This window comes from Microcaecilia unicolor, chromosome 8 (genome assembly GCF_901765095.1).
Source record: "Microcaecilia unicolor chromosome 8, aMicUni1.1, whole genome shotgun sequence".
In the NCBI taxonomy this organism is placed as follows: domain Eukaryota; kingdom Metazoa; phylum Chordata; class Amphibia; order Gymnophiona; family Siphonopidae; genus Microcaecilia; species Microcaecilia unicolor.
The window spans coordinates 189,990,924-190,011,160 of NC_044038.1; the positions used below are offsets into that span (position 1 = coordinate 189,990,924).

At 46.9% G+C, this 20,237-nt stretch overlaps 1 protein-coding gene across 5 annotated transcripts in view; it reads left to right on the top strand.

Moving 5' to 3' along the window:
- The window catches only part of MAPRE1 (microtubule associated protein RP/EB family member 1), a 171,456-nt gene that overhangs the window by 132,895 nt on the left and 18,324 nt on the right, over window positions 1-20,237 (top strand). For all 5 annotated transcript variants that reach the window (XM_030211661.1, XM_030211666.1, XM_030211665.1 and 2 more), the window contains one exon: window positions 6,476-6,628. In XM_030211661.1, coding sequence (XP_030067521.1) covers window positions 6,476-6,628 — 153 coding nt within the window. The remainder of the gene's footprint in view (window positions 1-6,475; window positions 6,629-20,237) is intronic.

Below are 20,237 nucleotides of genomic sequence, written 5' to 3' on the forward strand. Positions count from 1 at the left end.
CACAATGTCCTGAAGGAGACGCTTCTTCGGAACTGGTTGAAGCCCTTATCTAATCCCACCATTCCCAAGAAAGCAGAGTCCCAATACAGAGTCCACACAGACCCGGAGTTGATGCGGCCTCAGCTGCCACATGACTCAGCGGTCGTAGGCTCTGCTCTCAAGAGGGCCAGGAGTTCGATGGATACCGCCTCGGCGCCCCCGGGGCGGGAGTCTCGCACTCTGGATTTGTTCTGGATTCGTTTGAGAGGAAGGCCTACCACTCTTCCATGCTCGTGACCAGAATCCAGTCATACCAGCTCTACATGAGCATCCACATGTGGAACAATGTGCGGCAACTGATGGACCTGGTTGACCAGCTCCCGCTGGAGCAGTCCAGGCCTTTTTAGGAGGTGGTCAGGCAGCTGAAGGCTTGCAGAAAGTTCCTGTCTAGGGGTATTTAACACCTGTGATGTGGCATCCAGAGCCTTGGCTCAGGGTATAGTGATGCGCAGGCTCTCATGGCTGCGTGCCTCTGACATTGATAACCGGACTAAACAGCAGCTGGCGGATGTCCCTTGCCGGGGGGGATAATATTTTCGGCGAGAAAGTCGAGCAGTTGGTGGACCCAACTGCACTAGCGGGAAACCGCTCTCGACAAGCTCTCCCACCTGACGCCTTCAGCATCCACCTCCACAGGTGGACGTTTTTCCCGGGCCCGGCGGGCTGCACCCTACGCTTACAGCAAGAGTAGGTACAACCAGCCGGCCCGTAGGTCTCCTCAGGCACAGGGACAGTCCCAGCGCACTCGTTCCCGTCAACAGCGTGCGACTAAGCAGGCTCCTGCAGCTCCACAGCAAAAGCAGGGGCCGGGCCTTTGACTGGATCCATGGGAACATAGCCGCCATAAAAGTAGCTGTGCCGGACGGCCTGCCGGTCGGGGGGAGGTTGATAGTTTTTCACCAAAGTTGGCCTCTCATAACCTCCGACCAGTGGGTTCTCCAAATAGTGCGGTGCGGATACACCTTGAATTTGATCTCCACCCCACCAAATTGCCCACTGGGAGTTCAATCCTTCAGCTCCCACCACAGGCAGGTACTTGCAGAGGAACTCTCCGCCCTTCTCAGCGCCAATGCGGTCGAGCCTGTGCCACCCAGGCAGGAGGGGCAGGGATTCTATTCCAGGTACTTCCTTGTGGACAAGAAAACAGGGGGGATGCGCCCCATCCTAGACCTGAGAGGCCTGAACAAATATCTGGTGCGAGAAAAGTTCAGGATGCTTTCCTTTGCACCCTTCTCTCCATGATTCAGAAGGACGATTGGCTGTGTTCCATGGATTTAAAGGATGCTTATACCCACATCCCGATACTGCCAGCTCACAGGCAGTATCTGCGATTCGTCTGGGGACGCGTAACTTCCAATATTGTGTGCTGCCCTTTGGGCTCGCCTCTGCACCACGGGTATTCACGAAGTGTCTCGTAGTGGTTGCGGCATACTTTCGCAAGCTGGGGGTGCACATGTTCCCGTTTCTCGATGATTGGCTGGTGAAGAGCACCTCAGAGGCAGGAGCTCTTCGGTCCATGCAGTGCACTATTAAACTCTTGGAGCTGCTGGGGTTTGTAATAAATTACCCGAAGTCCCATCTCCAGCCAGTCCAATCTCTCTAATTCATAGGAGCTCTGCTGAATTCACAGACGGCTCATGCCTACCTTCCCGAGGCGAGGGCTCAGAACCTTCTGTCCCTCGTCTCCCAGGCCAGAACATCCCAGCAGATCACAGCTCGGCAGATGTTGAGACTCCTAGGCCATATGGCCTCTACAGTCCATGTGACTCCCATGGCTCGTCTTTACATGAGATCTGCTCAATGGACCCTAGCTCCCCAGTGGTGCCAGGCCACGGGGAATCTAGAAGATGCTATCCGCCTGCCCATCAGTTGTCGCAATTCGCTGCACTGGTGGACGATTTGGACCAATTTGACCTTGGGTCGCCCGTTCCAAATTCCTCAGCCGCTAAAAGTGCTGATGACTGATGCATCTTTCCTGGGGTGGGGAGCTCATGTCGATGGGCTCCACACCCAAGGGGTGTGGTCCCTCCAGGAGGCAGGTCTTCAGATCAATCTCCTGGCGCTCCGAGCGGTCTGGAACGCGCTAAAGGCTTTCAGAGTTCGGCTGTCCTTCCAAATTATCCAAATTCGGACAATCAGGTTGCAATGTACTACATCAACAAGCAGGGGGGGCACCGGATCTCGCCCCCTGTGTCAGGAGGCCATCGGGATGTGGCGCTGGGCATGCCAGCACGGAATGCTTCTCCAAGCCACGTACCTGGCAGGCGTAAACAACAGTCTGGCCGACGGATTGAGCAGACTCATGCAACCGCACGAGTGGTCACTCCATTCTAGAGTGGTACACAAGCTCTTCCGAGAGTGGGGCACTCCCTCGGTGGACCTTTTTGCCTCCCAGACCAATCACAGGCTGCCTCAGTTCTGTTCCAGACTTCAGGCACACGGCAGACTGGCGTCGGATGCCTTTCTTCTCCATTGGGGAAGGGCTTCCTGTATGTGTATCCTCCTATACCTTTGGTGGGGAAGACCTTATTGAAGCTCAAGCAAGACCGCGGCACCATGATTTTGATCGCGCCCTTTTGGCCCTGTCAGATCTGGTTCCCTCTTCTTCTGGAGTTGTCCTCCGAAGAACTGTGGAGATTGGAGTGTTTTTCCAACCCTCATTTCGCAGAACGACAGCGCTTCTGCACCCCAACCTTCAGTCTCTGGCTCTCACAGCCTGGATGTTGAGGGCGTAGATTTTGCTTCCTTGGGTCTGTCTGAAGGGGTCTCCCGTGTCTTGCTTGCTTCTAGGAAGGATTCCACTAAGAAGAGTTACTTTTTTAAGTGGAGGAGGTTTGTCGTTTGGTGTGAGAGCAAGGCCCTAGAACCTCGCTCTTGTCCTGCACAGACCCTGCTTGAATACCTTCTACACTTATCAGAGTCGGGTCTCAAGACGAACTTAGTAAGGAATCACCTTAGTGCAATTAGTGCTTACCATCATCGTGTAGAGGGTAAAGCTATCTCTGGACAGCCTTTAGTCGTTCGATTCATAAGAGGTTTGCTTTTATCAAAGCCCTGTCAAGCCTCCTGCAGTCGTCCTCACCCAGATTCTGCAGATCTCAACGTCGTCCTCACCCAGCTGATGAAACCTCCTTTTGAGCCTCTGAACTCCTGCCATCTGAAGTACTTGACCTGGAAGGTCATTTTCTTGGTGGCAGTCACTTCAGCTCGTAGAGTCAGTGAGCTTCAAGCCCTGGTAGCTCATGCTCCTTATACAAAATTCCATCATAACCGAGTAGTCCTCTGCACTCACCCTAAGTTCCTGCCAAAGGTGGTGTCGGAGTTCCATCTTAACCAGTCAATTGTCTTGCCAACATTCTTTCCCAGACCTCATACCCGCCCTGCTGAACGACAACTGCACACATTGGACTGCAAACGAGCATTGGCCTTCTATCTGGAGTGGACACAGCCCCACAGACATTCCGCCCAATTGTTTGTTTCTTTTGACCCCAATAGGAAGGGGGGTCGCTGTCGGGAAACGCACCATTTCCAATTAGCTAGCAGATTGCATTTCCTTCACTTACGCCCAGACTGGGCTGACTCTTGAGGGTCATGTCACGGCTCATAGTGTTAGAGCCATGGTGGCGTCAGTGGCCCACTTGAAGTCAGCCACTATTGAAGAGATTTGCAAGGCTGCGACATGGTCATCAGTCTACACATTCACATCTCATTACTGCCTCCAGCAGGATACCCGACGCGACAGTCGGTTCGGGCAGTCGGTGCTGCAGAATCTGTTTGGGGTTTGAATCCAACTCCACCCTCCTGGACCCGGTTTTATTCTGTTCAGGCTGCACTCCCAGTTAGTTGTTCTTCAAAGGTCAATTTCTGTTATGTCCTCGCCGTTGCGAGGCCCAATTGACCCTGTTAGTTGTTTTGAGTGAACCTGGGAGCTAGGGATACCCCAGTCGTGAGAACAAGCAGCCTGCTTGTTCTCGTAGAAAGCGAATGATGCATACCTGTAGCAGGTGTTCTCCGAGGACAGCAGGCTGATTGTTCTCACCTTCCCTCCCTCCTCCCCTTTGGAGTTGCGTTTTTTCCTCATTTCTTTGCTTGTCATTTAAGTGAGCGGGAGCGGTCGTGCATGGGCGGGAAGATGGCCGTGCATGTGCGGTGGGCGTACCCCGCGTGCGGGACCTCCCATGAGATTTTTCTTCCGGTTTCGAGGGGCTGCCATGGACGTCAACCCAGTCGTGAGAACAATCAGCCTGCTGTCCTCGGAGAACACCTGCTAAAGGTATGTATCATTCGCTTTATTTAAACTCATGTTCTCGGTCTCCATCTGCTAGTGGGAGTGCAAAACCCATCTGTCTATGCTGGTATGGAGGGACTAAAGGGAAGAAAATTAGTTGGTAAGACCTAATTCCTCCTTTTTTTGGTCTTCAGCTGAGTCTGAATTGGCACTCTGACATCATGCATTCCATTGGTAGATGGTGTTTCTTGGTCCTTTAGGAGTAGTCTAATGTTTAGTACAGTGGGCTGAGAACATGGAGAAATGGGTTAGATTCCCACTGTAGCTCATTGTGACCCTGGGTAAGTCACTTAACCCAACCAAAAAAAAGTAGGGGAGGACCAATAAGAAAAAAATGAATAATAAAAAAGAATTAATAAAAGTTAATTCTTGACTCCTAGGTTCATTTTTATTATTTATTCATTGGTCCTTTCCTAGTTCTTCATTTTGTATTTTTGTCACAGGGGATACTTTTCTCCTTTTTTTTTGTTTTTTGTCACTTTCCTCCATTGCTCCAGGTCTGCCCCCCCCCCTCACTAAACTGCTGTCCCAGTTCACCCACAGATTGCCCCATCACCCTGCACACTGCCCCTCCAAAACAGCCCCTGCAACTGCCACCCCCATATCCAGAAACAACCCCTGTGTTCTTCTACTACCCCCACCAATTCCCCCTCCCCCCACATCTGTCCTGCATTAAAAAAAAACCTTTTGCAAACTCTCTCTCTCTGTCTCTCTGCCTCTGTCTCCTACCAGCTATTGCCATGGCAGGGCCATTTTAAGGGAGCATTGTCAGATGTACTCAGGGGGTTAGGATTACTAACTTTTTAGCTTTTTTTTTTTTTTTTTTTTTAAGGGATTCTACTGACTTTTCATATCAGGAAGCTGGAAGAATGGACACTTTCCCAAATTTAAACTATTTGTAGATCTCTAATCACTCTCTGAGCCTGCCCTGCCTGTTTTCCAGGGTAGCTAGCAACAGTAGTTCTGGGGGCGGAGCACTGGAAGGCTGCTGTAGTCACATAAGAGGTTGAGTGTTGTACTGTAGAAATGAAGTTTATACATGTAGTAGGAGATGGAAGTGAAATGAAGGCAAACCTAACAGCTTCAGCATAAAAATACAAAGCAATTATGGAATTGCACCTTTGCAGCAATCCTAGGGAGGTTGGATCAGTTAGAAATTATTTCATATAGGTGTAAAAAACCTTTTAATTAATAGAAATGTTTTAGCAATTGAGGGTTCTTAGGCAGCTTTTATTGATATGATTCTTTTTTTTTTTTACTGTAATTTAATCTTATTGTAAGCCACATTGAACTGAAACATGTTTCATTTTATTTCTGCATTTGTATCCTACATTCTTCCACCTAATGGTAGGTTCAGTGTGGCTTACAGCCATCTAAAATTAAATGGGTTACTGTGCTAGTGGGAGAATGTGGGGTACAAATGCAGAAATAAATAAATTAAAACATTTTACAGTAAAAAAAGAATCATATCAATAAAAGCTGCCTAAGAACCCGCAATTGCTAAAAAAAAAAATGTCTTAAAGAAAAAAAGGTTTTTAAGCCTTTACAAAATAATTACTAATTGGTCTAACCTCCCTAGGATTGCTTCAAAGGTATGGTTCCATAATTGCTGTATTTTTATGCTGCAGCTGTTAGAACTGCTTTTCCCATCTAGGGTGCCTTCATTTCACTTCCATCTCCTACCACATGTATAAACTTCATTTCTATAGCACAGGGCTCAACCTCTTATGTGACTACAGCAGCTTTCCAGTGCTCCACTGCTGCTAGTTACCCTGGAAAGCAGGCAGGTGGGATAAAGACGAATAAATGAAATGATCCCAGATAAACACACTGTTAACATATCTGTTCCCCTACAGACATACACATACATACAAACATACATGTACTGACACAAATATGTTGATACATATAAACATACTAGCCCCCAAAGAGAGTTACATACCCAACAAACATACAAAATAGATGTAGGTATGCATACATATGCAGAGAGGTTGGAAAGAATTCCATGAGCCATGTTTGTTCCCACTTTTATGTTTGTAGGTTGTTTTTGTTTACAGAAGACAATTTTCTAAATGTATGAGTTGGCACATCTGTACCACAATATGAGCCCTGGCTAGAATAATCCTTAATATTTTCTTCTCTTCGCAGCTCAATGCACTAAAAAGTGCAGTGGAAGATCTGGAAAAGGAGAGGGACTTTTATTTTGGGAAGCTGAGGAGCATTGAACTGATCTGCCAAGAAAATGAAGGAGAAAACGATCCAATGTTACAGAGAATTGTGGAAATTCTTTATGCAACCGATGTGAGTTACTACAGAAGCATTTTATTTTCCTAGTTTTATTTTAGTAAGTCTTTTGGACTAATATTGATTCATGTTGTATGTTGAGGATAGGCTGAGACAGAAGGTATTGGGCAGTTGAAGAGATATGAAAGGTCATGGTAGAATGTCAGTCCCTGCCCAGGCGCGTTTTTTGGATTTCCACAATGAATATGCATGAGATCTATTTGCATACACTGGAAGCAGTATATGCAAATAGATCTCATGCATATTCATTGGGAAAATCCTGGAAACCCGACTGAACAAGGGCTCATCTTGGATACCCCTGACATAAGTAGTTAACGGGTCTGGAGTTGAATATTTTTAAAGTGGTAGCAGTAAGAATGTCTCATTTTCTAACAGGTTTCAAGGGGGAGATAATGGGAGCGAAAAGGCTTGGATATAGAGTAGGAGTGTTGCTTAGGGAGCATGGGACAATGGGAATAAGGAACTTCAGTTTTGTCACTTAATTCTCTAAACCAAGATATGTTACAACAAATTTACATAAAGGTAAGTTCCTGCCCAAAATTGCTTGCAACCTGGGGTACCTGAAACACTGGGAGGGATTTTGTCCAAGATTTGAATCTAGTTCTCCTGACTCCTAATCAATGGTTCTAATACAGTAGATACTTCTGTCCTAGAGAATTTGCAACTCAGTGCAGTGTGAATAGTTTGCCCAAGGTCATTTGAACGTTAGCTAAACTGCTGTTCTGCCTCCTACACCTCAAACAGCACTATGTTTTTTACAAGATCTAATATGTTCATCAGTACAGAAGTGTTCATTCTGAAGAAAAGTGAAAACTATTTAAAAGGCTCTGTAAAGTTGCCATGAGATATATCTGCAAATATAGAACACAAAGGTACCTCTCCTAGTGTGTGTGTTGGGGAGGGAAGGACAGTGTGTCACTTTAGCACCCTTTGAAGTTTTCAGTAATACCATATATGAAGAAAAGATGAAACCAACCTTGTAAATCTTTTGGCAACAATGTAAAAAAAAAAAGTGATCTTCTGAGTTTACCAGTCATATTTCAACCAAAGAAAAAGAGGACAGGAGCCCAATAAGAGGGCTCTTCAGTTGTATATACAAACAAAACAGCTTAAAATTTTATCCATTGTTATGCTGACTTTTAATATTATCTCTTGCAAAAATATTAACCAACCAATCATCAAACTAACTAGCTACTGAATTCTACCCAAGTCTGAAACAGGAATGATTTTAAGATAAGTACATTTGCATCTGAAATGCTCAAAGGTCATACTAGACCAGCTACTGAAAATAAAGTAACTTGTGCATCAGCAATTTTGGCTGTTAGAACCACAGGCCGTTTGCAGGTACAGATTGAAGGATGTGTTGGTATGTACAAACCAAGCATTTTCCATGGACAAGCAGGATGTAATCGGCCACACATGGGTGACATCGCCCTGATGGCACATGACCAATGTGACTCCCTCCCCCCCCCCCCCCCCATCCCAGAGCCCATAAGACTGTGTGAGTGTCTGGGCGTGTGTGCCTGCTGCCTCCTGTACAACTAACGCCCAACCTCCTCAGTCTACTTCATCCACCTGGAAAGACAGGATTAGATCTCTCTCTCTTACCCAATGTCAGCCTGACCCATCCCAGAAACTCAATATGAGTGGGCCATGTGGAATTGCATGGCTGCATCATTCAAGCAGCAGCACAGTTTCTCTCCCCCAGTAGCCCAGTACCGGCACTGCTGGTGGAAGTTGATGCATGGAGCTTGCCTGCAGCCCACATTATCCCTCAAAGCTTTAAAGATTAGGGAATGAGCTTAAAATTTTTATTTTTTGCAATATTGGCAGCCAGAGCAATGACTCGAGTATAGGAGGACTAATATGCTTCTGTAAACTATACCTGACATGAACTGAGCTGCTGCTACACTTGGTACAACTGTGTAGTTCACAAACATAACTAGCAAGCAGTCATCCAACAAGTTCTAATATGTAGAGGACCGCAGTTACTGCTTTCACCTGATCATTCGGGCATCTAACTGGGGGAGGTAGGCAGTTATCCACACCAAAGGGTTTTATCCACAAAAAGTTGTCCTGCTCAAATTCAGGTCTAGCTTGTTACAAGCTATTCAATTCCTCACAATAAACACTGCTCCAAAATGTTCAGAATATTACCAGACTTGGCACATAATCAGTAGTTTGTGTGTTGTTATATATTCTGAAATGAAAACCCTCTAGATATTAGCCCTGACCTGGCTGTTTAATATATACCTTCAGTCCCATACTGAGACTTGGAATTCTGTAGAGATTCCATGGCTGAGATGAGTCCTTTGGAACTGGAAATGGTAATGGACGCAGACAGTGAGAATTCTGGTTATTTTGAGAGGGGGGAAGGGAGGGAACCTATGCCTTGGAGAGTAGTAGGTCCTCTGCTGCGCTTTGCTAGAATACTTTCTGGATGTGGAGGCCAAGCCAGGTGTGGGCTGGGAGGATGTTTTGATAGTTTCAGAGTACTTCTTGATGTTTGTTTATTTATTTATTGCATTTGTGTCCCACATTTTTCTCTATCTCCTCCACCTTGTCACCAAAAAGATTGTTTTCCCAGCACATAACGTCTGCCAGCTTTTCCTGAACTATTGGTTTCAGGTCTGAGGTATACTGCCAAGCGAGTATGCGCAACCCAATACCCATGGTGGAGGCTCTGGATATCCTACCAAAGGAATAGGTTGCTGGACCATGTACTTTCTGCATGCTTGCTCTTTTGACTACTAGATGATGGAGCTCCCGAGGGAGTGTGTCCATGCGCAACAGGGCAAACTTTGCAGTGTTCCATAAGTTCATTCTCAAAAAGAACTGGTAAGAAGCTGAGATTTTTTTCTCCAAAAGATTCCAAGGTCCGAGCCTCCCTCCCTGGGGCACTGAGAAGTGAGTCTTGGAACTCTTAGCTCTTTTGAGACCAAATTTTACTCCTGAGAGAAAGCTTGAACTTCTCGAATCCCGGAACTTTTTGGACTCTGTACATAGTCAGCCTTCTTATTAACCTGTGCAGAAACTACTTCATCTGGACTAGCTTTAAGGATTCTGTGCACAGGCACAGTTGCAGCTTCCTGGTGGAGGGGAGGGGGGGCATCAAACTGGAGGATGTCCTTCTTAGCCCTGGGCTCATCCTCAAATTTCTGAATCAAATGGGATAGACTTGGCCATCTCCTGTATAAAATCAGAAAGGAGAGCTCCTCTGGAAGGGCCTTTCTCCTTTCATGTGGAGGGGATGGGTCTAAGGGAAGGCCAAGGGACAGTGATGACCCTACCATTAGGCCACCTGAGTTGAGGGCCTTAGGCAGCATCATCCCCTGCCCTTCCCTCCAACCTCCTTCCCCGAAATTACCTTTTTTTTTCTTGTTTTTGAAAAGAAGGCAGTGGCAATGACTCTCATAGGCTGCCTTGCCGCCGGACCTATCACCTTCTCTCTACTGCAGGCAGCCCACCTCCGAGGAAACAGTAAATTTACGTCAGTGGGGCAGACTGCCCGCACTAGAGAGAAGGAGCCGGGACCGGTGGCAGGACAACTTATGGGACAAGAAAAGAATAGAAAAGGTAATTTTGGGGAAGTGGGTTGGGAAGGGTGGGGGTAGTGGTGGAAGAGCTCGGGTGGCAGCTTTATTTTCTGCCTCAGGCAGCAGATTGTCTTGGGCTACCCCTTTCAAGGGACATCTTGTACTTCCTCAGACACCTAGAAGTGGTCAGAATCCCTCATAAAAGTACTCCCCTGAATACATTGGTGTCTCTGCCAGCTTTGCACGACTGATACCCTTGGCCAGGGCTGGAATAGGGGTGGCTAGGAATCTTTGGTTCCCTGATGAGCCCCCCCCCCCCCCCCCAGGGGCTAGAGAACGACATCAGTTTGGAGCACACCCACTCCAAGGTCCTTTGAGATCTCTGTGTCTGTGCTCCCTGCAGCAGTACATGGACCAGTCAGGATAGACTGCAGTTTTGGAAGAGCTGGCACAGACACCCTTGATACCATAGTATCTCTTTCTGGGCAAGTAAGCACTCCCATCTGCTTCTGGAGCATGGTCCTGGGCTACATCTTGAGGACTGCCATCAATGAAGGCCTAGGCTTAGCCAGAGAGGTCATCAGGTTGATATTAGTGATCTGGTCTTAGCTTGATGGAGCTGCCACACCCATCCAGTTCCTAGGAGTGTGAGCATCCCTTGTGTCAGGGGTGGTTTTGAGGACATCGGTAATCTTGGTACTCTCGACACCATACTTGGAGGACATTGATACCGATGCTGCTTGGCATCAGTCACTCAGCTCAACAAGAACAATGATGAATCCTTTCTCAGCCTTGGGAGGGAATTAGAGGTTGCCCAATTCTGGCAGTCTCTATCGATACTTGATGTCGAAAGGGGAGGCCTTCTCAATGTCAGTGAGGTCTCAGTGCTCAACACAGCTTCTGGATACATAGAGACTGATTTTACCTGTTCCAAATTCAAGGGACCAGACTTCTTTGCACCAAAAATTCATTTGTGCTTCTTCTGTAAACCCTTTATACCTCCTTTTAACATCTGTGAACAGAGTTTGCAAGGAGAAGGGTTATGATCGGACCCTGTGCAATGAGGCACCAGTTACGGTTGCCCGTGAAGGACATGGTCATTTGCTTGCAGTTATGAAGTCCAGGAGGGCAGCGGGTTAGGGAATGGGTAGGCTGCAGGGAGAGGGAAGGATGCAGTCCCTATTTCCTGTTGCTGCTGCAGATATGGGAAGGCAGCAGTGAGTGGATGTGAAGGGTGGGTGGAGGTATCTGTATAGTAATGAGTGACCCGGGTAGGGGGGAAGGAAGGAAGGAGAAAGATGGGGATATACTGGATAGAGGAGTGATGCTAGAAGTTGGGGGAGAGAAAGACAGAGATGACTCCAAATGGCAAGAACAAGGGGGGGGGGGGGAGATAGGGCTGATGTTGCATGGCAAGGTGGGAGAGTGGAGGGGTTAGAGGGATGAATTTTGTTTGGTGGGGGGTATGGACAGAGAGGAGATGCTGCATAGTGGAAGAGAGGGACACAGGCAAGACATCCTGGATGGGGGGAGATATGCTCATAAAGATACTGCATATCTTGGGGGGAGAAGAGAATTGGGGAGGGAAACAAAAAGTAATTTTGTTTTCTGTGTTGTGGTTAGAATATGTTCATTTTCCAAAGCTGATCGGAGCTTGGGAGTACTCATTTGAATTTGAATTGAATTGAGGAGTGGAGGAGTGGCCTAGTGGTTAGGATGGTAGACTTTGGTCCTGGGGAGCTGAGGAACTGAGTTCGATTCCCACTTAAGGCACAGGCAGCTCCTTGTGACTCTGGGCAAGTCACTTAACCCTCCATTGCCCCATGTAAGCCGCATTGAGCCTGCCATGAGTGGGAAAGCGCGGGGTACAAATGTAACAAAAAAAATTTTTTTTGTTTGACTTGAGGGGTACTTGACATGAAGTTGGAAAACACTGATCTAGATTAAATGAAATAGAGGGGAAGAGGGAACGCTGACGAGACACAACGTATAATTTAAAGAAATAAGCATCGCAAACTGTGAAGAAACACACAGACGTGAGCTGTGAAAAAACATGTTTACTCTGTGGAGAAAAAACAGGACTGAGTTGGTCCTACATGGCAACGGCAGGCGGAAATATGTACACATACATGGTGGGATGCTTCCAAATGCCTCTAGAAAGAATGCTGAAGAGCATGTGCCATGCTGGGCTCCATTGGGTGACATCACCCATCAGTAAGAATATTTCTCATCCTGCTTATATTAGATATATTTGTGGATTTTTTGCAATTGGAGACATTTTTTCATAAACATAAAGAGTGATGTGCTGAGCTTTTGAAATGTTTTTTTTGTATTGCTAAAGGTCAAGGGATATGCATCGGGTGGGGTTCAGTCTGCCAAGTAAGAGAATTTTTCCTTTATTTGGTAGCACCCCCCCCCCCCCCCCAAAGACATAAGGGGAAAATTCCCTTATTTGGTAGACTGATCCATATCAGAGTTAGGAGTTTTTCCTCAACAGGGGGCAACTGAAGTTCTGTGTTTTAGGGGAGAAAACTCGTGTTCTGGTGGGATCCCCGATCTTCGATTGCAGGAGCTTACTGTGCGGCGGCCATCTTGGCCGGCAGCTCCACCGGAAGTCTATGATTCAACAATTTATATTATTGATGATTTTCAAATACAACATCACAGTCAAGGTATAATAACAAAGCATACACAAAATTATGCTTATACACAGCATAAAGCTATCTGAAAACAAACTCATCATCAATAACTGCCATTTTCCAAGATGTTGGTGCTGAGGCAGGAGTGAATGAGCATCCCTCTACTTGAGGGAGAGGGGGTGGGAGAAGAATCACCAGGGAGAGAGAGATATATTATTATTTATATATCTATAGAGAGAAGCCAAAAGGGCACTCGGAGGATAAGACCATAGTGGAGAAACTGAATTCTTTGCTTCATTCTTTACGGAAGAAGATGTAAGAGATCTGCCTGTACTGGAAATGGTTTTCAAGGGTGATGATGCGGAGGAAATGAGAGAAATCTATGTAAACCTGGAAGACGTACTGAGCCAAATTGACAAATTAAAGAGTATTAAATCACCTGGACCAGATGGCATACATCCAAGGGTACTTACTCAACTCATGCATGAAATTGCTGATTTGCTGTTAGAAATATGTAACCTGTTGTTAAAATTGTCTGCAGTACCTGAAAATTGGAGGGTTGCCAATATGGCACCAATTCTTGAAAAGGGTTCCAGGGGTGATCCTTGAAATTAAAGATTGGAAAGCCTGACATCAGTGCTATGAAAAATAGTGGAAACTATTATAAATAAAATTATGGAACACATGGTTTAATGGGACAGAGTCAATGGCCATGCGGCAAGTGCTTCACTTGCCGCATGACCATTTCTTTTTAAAAAAGACCTACCTTTTACCAGCTGCGGTAAAAGGGGGCCTTGGCACGCATCAGAAAGATGCACCGACACCAGCACAGGCCCTGTTTTCCTGCAGCTTTGGTAAAAGGGGGCCCTTAGTGAGTTGTGCGTGTAAATTCTAATTATTGCCAATTAGTGCTCATTGTTGCTTAAGAGCGGTTATCAATGCTGATTAGCTTGTTAAGCTAATTAAGTTACGCGCATTGTTATAGAATACACTGGATTTCAGCTCAGAATACTAGGCGCAGTATATAGAATCGTGGGGAAATGAACAGTAAGCTGGTATTCTATAAAGGATGCTCTGTACAGAGCAAAGAAAAAAATGGTATGGGATTTGCATTGCAAACTGTACGAGGAGAGACTTGCTGACCTGAATATGTATACCTTGGAGGAAAGGAGAAACGGGTGACGTGATACAGACGTTCAAATATTTGAAAGGTATTAATCCGCAAATGAACCTTTTCTGGAGACGGGAAGGTGGTAAAACTAGAGGACATGAATTGAGGTTGAAGGGGGGCAGACTCAGGACTAATGTCAGGAAGTATTTTTTCATGGAGAGGATGGTGGATATGTGGAATGCCCTCCCATGGGAGGTGGTGGAGATGAAAACGGTAATGGAATTCAAACATGCGTGGGATAAACACAAAGGAATCCTGTTTAGAAGGAATGGTTCCGTGGAATATTAGCGAAGATTGGGTGGCGACGCCGGTAATGGGGAAACAAAACGGGAGCTGGACAGACTTCTACAGTCTGTATCCTGAGAAAGGCAAGGACAAATCAAACTCTGGTATACATATAAAGTATCGCATACCAAGTAAAATGAGTTTATCTTGTTGGGAAGACTGGATGGGACCGTACAGGTCTTGATCTGCCGTCATTTACTATGTTACTATGTAACATGGGTTCAGCCGAGTAAAGTCTTACCTCACCAATTTGCTTCATTTCTTTGAAGGCGTGAATAAACAAACTTGTGGATAAAGGTGAGCCGGTTGATGTAGTGTATCTAGATTTTCAGAAAGCATGAGAAAATTAGTGTTATGGGATAGGAGGCAATGTTCTGTTGTGGATTAGGAATTGGTTATTGGACAGAAAACAGAGGGAAGGGTTAAATAGACATTTCTCTCAACGGAGGAGGGTGAACAGTGGAGTGCCACAGGGATCAGTACTGGGACCGATGCTATTTAACAGCCAACCGATCAGCAAGCAACACCTTGTGACAGGAAAACCAGGTTTGTTCTCTCTGTGGATTAACTTGTTTTTATAACCACTTGTATACGAGAGTCACGTGATGCGCTGTGAGTGAAAGGTGCATTGCAGCATCGCTCCGAGGCCTCTGCTCTACATATCGTTAATTGTGACCATATACCAGCCGCATCGGCGGGAGTTTTACCTGTGATACGCTGTGGGAACAGTGTAAGGAACAATATCTGATCTCGATGCCGGCAGGGAGCTCCAAAAAGGCTGCAAAAGCAGAGAAAGAAAAGGTGACACCGACCATCGGCGAATCCAAGATGGCGGGCGGAGCGCCGAGCGCGGATGAAGAATTCTCCGCCAAACAAATGAATCAGATCACAGCTGCGATGGGAGCGGCACTGGAACCCAAATTTGTTGAATTGAATGGGCGGTTTGAAAGGCTAGATGCCTTATTGCTGGATTCTAACAAGCGACTGACAGAGGCAGAGCGGAGAGTTTCAGACATGGAAGACACGTGTAACCGCGTGGCGCCAGAGCTCGACCAACTAAAAGAGACTGTGCGAGCACAACAAGACAAGATTGAAGATCTAGAGAACCGGGCACGAAGGAGTAACCTACGCATTGTAGGCCTGCCAGAAAAGCTGCCAGAAAAGAACTTAAGTTTCCTGCTGGAGCAGTGGTTTAACACGGAATTTGCCTTGTCTGATAGTTATGGCCCCCTGTGCATTGAACGGGCTCACAGGCTGGGCCGGCTGAAACCTGAGAACCAAAAGCCACGTGTTGTCATCATTAAAATTCATAATTATTCCCACAAAGAGGAAATATTGCTTGGGTACCGTGCAAAGAGAGACACACTAAAATACGATGATGCGCAGATCCGGATCTTTCAGGATTACTCTGCGGGGGTGCAAGAGAGAAGACGTCGTTTTCACCCGCTCTGCACTTCCCTAGTAGAAAAGAAAATAAGATTTATGCTATTGTATCCTGCCACGCTGAAGGTGCTGCATGAAGGAACGTGGTCTTCATTTGATTCGGTACAAGGGGCAACGGAGTTCCTGAACCGTAATGGAAAGGTGGTGGCCATGACAGATAAGTGAGGCAGAAGATCGTTACAGAGGATTTGCTGCCTTGTGCAGATGGTGGGGAACACACTGACTGCATTAAGTTTAATTGTTGAGTATTTGATACCGGCTGGAGAACAGACTGATGGACGGTGGAGTGGGGGCCTCAGCATTCAGTGACTACCTGTGAGATGGAAGAAGTTCCACTCAAGTTCAGGGTAACAGTAGGGGTAAGCGGGGGGGAGGGGGGTGGAAGGGAGGAAGGGTGGGTGGGAGGGGGGAGGGGGGAGTTTGGGGCGGGTAATAATGGTATCCTGATATTGAAGATGTGGGAGATGGACATGAGGGTTTGGGGGGAGGGGGGAGAATCGTGTGTGTATTATGCTTCTCAAGATGATGTTACATGTATCAATTGTGGTGGCAGCGTTGTTAAGCAGATGTGCTACACGTGGGATCCGGGGGGAGGCTGGGCCCCTGGATTCACAGCAGCAGGGAACCTTGGTTTGCGACATGTTTTGGGATGGGACCCCTAATTGCAGATTAGTAACTTGGAATGTGGGGGGAATCACCTCCCCGATCAAAAGAACGAAAATCTTGGCTCACTTGAGGCGCCTTAAGGCAGATATAGCATGTCTGCAGGAGACAAGATTGTCAGAGGAAGAACATGCAAAGCTGTGCAAATCCTGGGTGGGCCAGGTGCACTCGGTATCATCGGGAGGGAGAAGGAGCGGAGTGGCTATCCTGCTTCATAAGAGGTTGATGGTCACTTCCGAGGTACTTTTACAGGACCCCTTAGGCAGATATATACTGATAAAGATGTGCCTGCAAGGTAGAGAGGTATATTTACTAGCAATATACGCCCCCACGCCCTATGATAAGAACTTTTTCCCTGAGCTGCTAAGGGCTCTGGTGCCATATCAAGGTAAAAGCCTTATTCTTGCAGGTGATATGAACCTCTTAATAGATCCTGAGATTGACTGTACAGGCTCCCGTAGCGACGGGAACACAGGAAGAGCAGCACAGGGGGTGTTGGAGGAGTTTGCAGTCTCACTGGATTTGATAGACGCTTGGAGGGTACTACATCCTGGGGAGCAAGACTTCTCTCACAGGTCCCGGGCCCATGGATCCTGGTCCAGACTAGATTATATATTTGTATCATCAGTGCTCTTTCCCTGTGTGCTAGCATCCCATATAGAGGAAGTGGTGGTCGCGGACCATGCACCTGTTTGGGTAGAGCTGGAACCGCCGGGGAGCTTTAGTCCTGTCCCGACCTGGAGATTCCCAGGATACTTAACTAAGAACAAAGATTTTCAGGAATTTTTGAGGGGTCGATGGGAGGAATATGTATCCCACAATGAGCAGCATCAAACTAACCCCCAATTGTTTTGGTGCGCTGCGAAGGCTGTACTGAGAGGGGAGATAATATCATATACAGCGGCTCGTCGAAAGAAGACGGCCGCGAGCCTTGTAAATTTACAACGACAATTGAGAAAAGCCAAACTCTTAAGTCTTCACTCCCCGACCCAAGCTAATAGGGATGCATATGTAGCACTGCAAGTGTCTATTAATACTATACTGCATGAGCACACACAGCGTAGGTGGTTATTTCAAAAGTTCCGCTTTCATAGATTTGGGAACCGCACAGGCGGGCTATTAGCTCGTCTAGTTAAGAGTAAACGGGGCACGCGGACTATCATGGCTTTGAAAGACAGTACAGGAGTGGTGGTAAACCGACCAGAGCGTTTACTGCAGATATTGCAAGATCACTTCCAGGCAGTGTATAGAGGGGGAGACCGGGCAGATAGGAATTCAATGAATGACCTATTAAATCGGGCGGACATGCCCAGATTGTCAGACCAAGCGGTAATGGAGTTGGACATGCTGCTACAGATGAGAGAGCTACAGAAAGCAATTAAGGGATTGCGGCCGTTAACAGCACCAGGTGAAGATGGCTTCTCGGGAGAGTTCTTTAAATTGATGCAGGCACCAATGGGGGGAGCATTGCTTGATTATCTGCAGGCCATCATACAGGAGGGCACGATCCCGGGTAGAGAAAATACAGCCCTCATTTCACTCATATTAAAACCGGGTAGGCCGCCCGAAGATCCGACATCGTATAGGCCTATCTCTTTGATCAATGTGGATATCAAACTCCTTGCAAAGGTAATGGCCAATAGACTGGCTACCCGGATTGCAGAGTTGGTGGATGTGGCACAGGTGGGCTTTATTCCTCTAAGACAATCAGTATTGCATGTCCGCAGAATCCTACTGGCTATGGCACAGAGCAAATGTTCACAGACACCGTTACTAGTGGCAAGCTTAGATGCTGCTAGGGCTTTTGACCAGGTGGACTGGAGATATTTGTTTCATATGTTGGAATGGGTGGGGCTCCCTGAGGGGTTTTTGAGAGCAGTCAAAGCACTCTACTCAGGTATGATGGCGCAGATTGTAGCGAATGGGAGTAGGTCGGCACCATTTGAAGTACAACGCGGTACGAGGCAGGGCTGCCCATTGTCCCCGCTCTTGTTTGATCTTTCTCTAGAACCCTTGCTGCGGATACTTAACAAGACAAGTAAGATACAGGGCATTAATGTAGGGGGGGAGGAGCTTCGTGCGCTGGCGTATGCGGATGACATCATGCTTTTGCTCGCGGACCCCCAAGCCTCTCTAGAATGCGTTTTACAGGTAGTGGAACAATATGGTGAGGTGTCAGGGTTTTCCCAATCTCCAAAAGTCATGTGCAATGGCACCGGATGATGACACGTTCCGTGAGTGGAGAGGTCAATTCCCACTGCGCCGGGAAGAGGTAGCACTAAAATACTTGGGGATCCTAATACCTAGAGATTTAGCACTCCTATATGAACAAAATGTCAGAATACTCATGGAGATGACGAAAAAACAGTTGCTGCTCTGGCAGGCCCTCCCTTTATCTTTGTGGGGAAGGATAGCGCTGTTTAACATGCTGATAGTGCCGAAATGGGTATACGTTTTTCAGCAGCTCCCGCTATTTCTAAAAAGAAAGGATGAGAATAAACTGGGGAAAATGTTGCAAACATATTTATGGAAAGGGAAACGCCCAAGACTAAGGCTCTCAATGATCTGGACACCCAGGGAGTATGGGGGTATGGGAATGTTGAACCTTCGATCGTTAACGGTAGCATGCTCTATGCGTCACATAAGGGATTGGTTCCGAGGATCCTCGGACTTCTCCCTGACGGCTATAGAGACCTCGGTTTTCCCGGAGATTCAATTTAGTCACTTGTTACATACTGGGGGTAAATTACCTCAGGCGGCGCTAAAACGCCATCCATTGCTGGGATCCCTGCGAGCGACTTGGAGGTGGCTTTGCCGTCGCCATCAGCTTTCCGCTAAAGTAACGCCCTACCTTTCAATCTGTAATAATCCGGATTTCCCACCAGGTCAGGGAAATAGCGTGTTTAAACAATGGGAAAAGAAGGGCATAATATATTTGGTGCACATCATAGATGAGGAAGGTAAGATACGGCCTTTTGCCACCTTGCAACAGCATTATGGGATCTCAAGGAGGCATTTCTTTGCGTATCTCCAATTAAGACATTATGTGCAGACTTTACCCTGGACGGACTTGACGGAGGATGTGTCCGACATTCTCTCAGAGGCCTATACGTTGGGTGCCCAGCTGTGTGTGCCATTAAGATTTCATCACCAGCAGTTGAAGGACACGACTGTAGAGCTGCAGTATGCATCCTTGGCAACAGACTGGTCCAAAGATTTAAATTGTGAGGTGACGGAGGAGATGTGCAAAGCATATTTAAAACAATTATATGCGCGGCGTTTGTCAGTACTACAGCGCGAAAAACTATATAGATTCTTGTTAAGACTGCACATCTCTCCCCTGCGGGCATTCAGGGCAAAAATTTCCAATTCCGGGGTCTGTCCAAAGTGTGGGGCGGTTATGGCCTCCTTAGGGCACATGTTCTGGCTCTGCCCGGAGGTACAGCGCTTCTGGGGGGCAGTGCTACAGATTATAGACTTATGGTGGGGATGTACTCTCACTTGTGACCCCTTGCTGCTATTTAATAGCTTTAAATTTACAACACAACCTCCGGCGGGGTTCAAGAGATTTGTACAATTAGCAATTTTTTGCGGCATTCATGCCATCTTGACAGCCTGGATGATGCCGCAAGGCCCTCACATCTGGAGGTGGAGATTACAGTTAATTCACCAAATGAGAATAGATAGGTGTGGGGTGCAAAACATGGACAGTGTCCCAGGCACCAGGTTTAGAGAAATGTGGGAACCAGTGTGGAGCGCCTTGCCACCTAAAGGGAGAAGTTACATCCTAAACATTTAACCATCTCAACATTTAATCAGCACGCATGAAGGGAGGGTGGGTAGGGAGGGAGGGAGTTGGGTGGGAGGGG